The 3,602-nt window shown below is 59.4% G+C and overlaps 1 protein-coding gene across 1 annotated transcript in view; it reads right to left on the minus strand.

The window, feature by feature from the left end:
- Positions 1-1,071: 1,071 nt before the first annotated feature.
- SETDB1 (SET domain bifurcated 1) overlaps positions 1,072-3,602 on the minus strand; it is a 16,354-nt gene continuing 13,823 nt past the window's right edge. Inside the window, exons 20-23 of the mRNA XM_017839878.1 lie at positions 2,758-2,923; positions 2,153-2,367; positions 1,803-1,891; positions 1,072-1,331 (exon numbers count right to left, since the gene is read on the minus strand). Of these exons, the coding sequence (XP_017695367.1) occupies positions 1,214-1,331; positions 1,803-1,891; positions 2,153-2,367; positions 2,758-2,923 (588 nt within the window). The 3' untranslated portion in view covers positions 1,072-1,213. The remainder of the gene's footprint in view (positions 1,332-1,802; positions 1,892-2,152; positions 2,368-2,757; positions 2,924-3,602) is intronic.

Consider the following 3,602-nt stretch of genomic DNA (forward strand, 5'->3'; position numbering starts at 1 on the left):
AAGGTTTTATTTTACCAAAAAAAAAAAAAAAAAAAAAGGGTTATTTTGCAGGAAAACAACAAACCTCCCTTGTGCAGAGCTGTGTGAGCTGGGGCTGCTGTTGGGGTGGGGGCGGGATGGAATCTGCTCCAGGACCCCCCGGATCGGGGTTTTCCGTGTCAATAATGGGAGGTTTGATCCCAGTTTGCTAAAATTTGCCTCTTTTAACCAGTTTTCAAGGCGGTTTATTCAACCTTTTGGAGCTGCCCTGGTGTCCTACCACACCCACCCCCCCCCAAAACAAAAAAAACCCAAACCCTTGGAATTGTGTGTTGTTGCCAAATCCAGTGATTTTCCGTGTGGATTCGTGTCCAGCAGCCAGGCTGGGCTGGGCTGGGCTGCCCCACCCACCCTCCCCAGGTGCCTAAATCGAGTTTAAGGCTGTCCCAGTGGCCTCTTCAGTGCAGGACTTTAAGCTCAACTCGGTGTTTCCAGCCTACAGGGACGTTCTGGGAAGACTGGAGATGGGAAGCAGCCTTGGATCTGCCTCCTCGAGAAAATTCCAGCCAGTTTCTGTTTAATTTTTCCAAGTGAAGGGTTTAAGGAGTGTTTGTTTTGAGGAAAGGTGAGGGAAAGGTGAGAATGTGGGAGCTCCTCATCCCTGTTCCCAGGGCGTTTTTCCTGCAAACCCCATGGGAAAGAGGATGGTGGGAAGTGGTTCAGTGCTGCTCTTCCAGGGCTCTTCACTGTGCCTGAAGGCCACTGCAGATGATTTTTAGTAGAAAAAACATTAAGTTTATTGCTTTAACAACCAAATGTACAAAAGATTCTTTACAACATCATCTCACAGATGATTCTCGTCACAGAAATCCAGATTGGTCCCCTCTTGCTGGGATTTCACCATCCTCTTTCCCTCCCACTTCCCAGGCCTCAATCCTAACTATGAAGTTGGGACTCTTGGGGGAGTGCTTCCTGCTGGAAAAGAAGGGGTTTGTGCCTCAAGTTTGGCGGGGAGCTGGAAGGGAACAGGAAGAACTCCCTTTCCTGAGGGAGGCTGTCGTGGTAACCGGAGCCTCTGGAAGGTGGGAGAAGCCCAGGGGTTGGGAATCCCCCACATTCCCTTCCTGCCCCGCGTCCATCCGTGACTTTCCAAGCGAACAGGAGAACACAGAAGCTCTGGAGAAGCTTTTCCCTCCCCGAGGGAAGCAGCAGGACCGTGGGGAGCGGGGCGGGCTCAGAGCAGGCGGCCCCGGCAGTCGATGGCCCCGCAGCAGCACAGCAGCTCTTTGCCCTCCACACTCCCCACCTCGTAGTTGTAATCCCAGGTCAGCTCCGTGCCCGCCCGGATCCTCCTGGGAAGTGGAAAAACACGGGATGGCTGAAGAGGCAACGCCAGGAAAGAGGAAAAGTGGATGATGGAAGGGAGCCACACTCCCTGTGACCTCTCTGGACAGTCCAGCTGCCCCCGGGACAAGGGTGGAGCAGCTGGAGAGCAAAGGGACAAAGTTCCTGATGAATCATTCCCGGAGGAGCCGAGGGGAGCGTGGCAGGGATTCACCACAGCTCAACCAAGCCGGGAATTTGGCTGCTCTGTGCTTCTCTCTGCCCTCTGGGAAGGTCTAAAACTGAGGGAAATCACACCAGGATCTCCAGCACAGGAGAGGGGATCTCACCTGCCCTCACCTCCAAGGTTTCCTCTGCTCAGGATGGGGTGAAACTGGGAATGGGGTTACCAGGAGTAGGGAACAGCCAGCCCTGGCCATGGAGCCGGGTCCCAGCAAGCCCCAGGAAGCCTCAGCCCCCCCCAAGGCTCCAGGACTCACTTGCTGGCGAAGAAGGCGACCCAGGGGAAGCGAAGGTCGTGGGTGTCCACGAAGACGTTCTGCACGAAGAGGTTTGGGGAGCAGCTGTGCTGTTGAGGGCAACAGGGACGGGCTGAGCCGCTGCCAGGGAGGGAGGCAGAGCAGCCAGCCCTGCACAGCCTTCCCAAACAAGCAGCATTCCTGCTGTGCCCGCCGCGTCCGGCGGGATCCTGCTGGAACGGGCCGAGTCACACGACCCACCCTCGCAGGTAACGGGGCCGCTCAGGAGGGCGGATCAGCCTCCTCCCCCTGCTCGGGGCGGGCACAGCCCCGCTGAGGCCCCTGCCCCCCCTCTCCCGTGCCCAGCTCACGTTGAGGTAGCGGCCCAGGTTGCCCTCGAGCTTGGCATCGATGATGTAGCAGTTCTCCTCGCCGTCGTAGAACTGCCGGGTGCTCCTGCGCACGGGCCCCGCGCTCTCGCCCTTGTCGCCCGCGGCCAGCGGGGTGGATTTGATGGCGATGCCGTGGGTGGATTTCAGGGCGAAGCCTCGGGTGGATTTCACAGCCACCTGCCTCTTCACGGGACCTGCCACGACAGGGCAGCTGCCAGAGGAGGAACCCCCAGCCCTGCTCATCCCCCCCTTCCCGCTCCACTCAGGGGTAACGAACCCCGCGGGGATGAGCCTCACATCCCAAACACCCCCCCCCGGGACGGCTCCTGGAATCCGCCCAGCCCAGCCTCACACCCACCAGGAGCCTCACAGCTGCTTTTTCTCACGACCCCCCAAAAATACCTGGGTCTGAGGGCGAGATTTTGCAGTTTTGTCCCTAAAACCCCGCGGGGAAGGTCCAGCCCCGGCCTGTCAGGTGCGGCAGGAGCAGACGCGCCACGCTCGGTGCTGCCGTGGCCTCACGAGCCCTTCCTGGTGCTCTCCAGCCAAAACTCCCCATCCTCAGCCCTCGTCTTCCCCCTCACCTGACCCGGACGGGAGGTTTTTCTTGTCCTCGCCCTCCTCCTCCTCGGAGCCCGAGGAGATGGTCTGGATGTCGTCGCTGTCGTTGGCGGCGCCGGGGACCTGCCCCGCCGGGACCTGCCCGTTCTCAACGTCACTGTCGGTGCTGCTCGACAACGTCAGCACGTCCTGGGGGCAGGAACAGCTCCTGAGCCACATCCAAGCCTCCCTTTTCCCCAGGAACACTGAGCTCTCCACCCAGCACACACCCTTTGGAAGGGGATCCCACCCGTGGACACCGCAATGGGAATACAGCGGGACGGACACCCCATCCCACAGGTCAGTGCTTGGAACAGCTGTGGGATTTCGGGGGGCTGGGGAGTTCTGCAGCACCCAAAATGCCAGAGCTTGGGGTCCTGGAGCATTTGGTGCTCTGGGATTTGAAAAGAAGGGAGAACAGCCCTAAAAATAAGGATTGTCCCCATATGGCTCTGCCAGGTGTGCAAAACAAGGTGCTCCATCCCACTGGAACACGGCCCAAATTCCACACTCTCCTGTTTTTTGGGGGGTTTTCAGATCCAAGAAACAAACACTCCCCACAATCCAAAGGACACCAACTGCCCCCCCAGGAAATCGCAGGGACAACCACAAAGCTGGGAACAGAAACAACAGAAAACCACCCAAACTGAGGTTCGGGGTCGTCACGGAGCCGGTTCCGGGGGGAAGGGGCAGAGCCAGGCCACTCTCCTGGCCCAGGGGTCCCTCTCCCAGCCTGGGGGTCCCTCTCCCAGCCCGGGGGTCCCTCTCCCAGCCCGGGGGTCCCCCTTACCTCGCTGGAGGCCGGCAGGGAGAGGGAGCGGCGCCGGCT

This window comes from Lepidothrix coronata, unplaced genomic scaffold, assembly GCF_001604755.1.
Source record: "Lepidothrix coronata isolate B3197 unplaced genomic scaffold, Lepidothrix_coronata-1.0 Scaffold528, whole genome shotgun sequence".
NCBI lineage: Eukaryota > Metazoa > Chordata > Aves > Passeriformes > Pipridae > Lepidothrix > Lepidothrix coronata.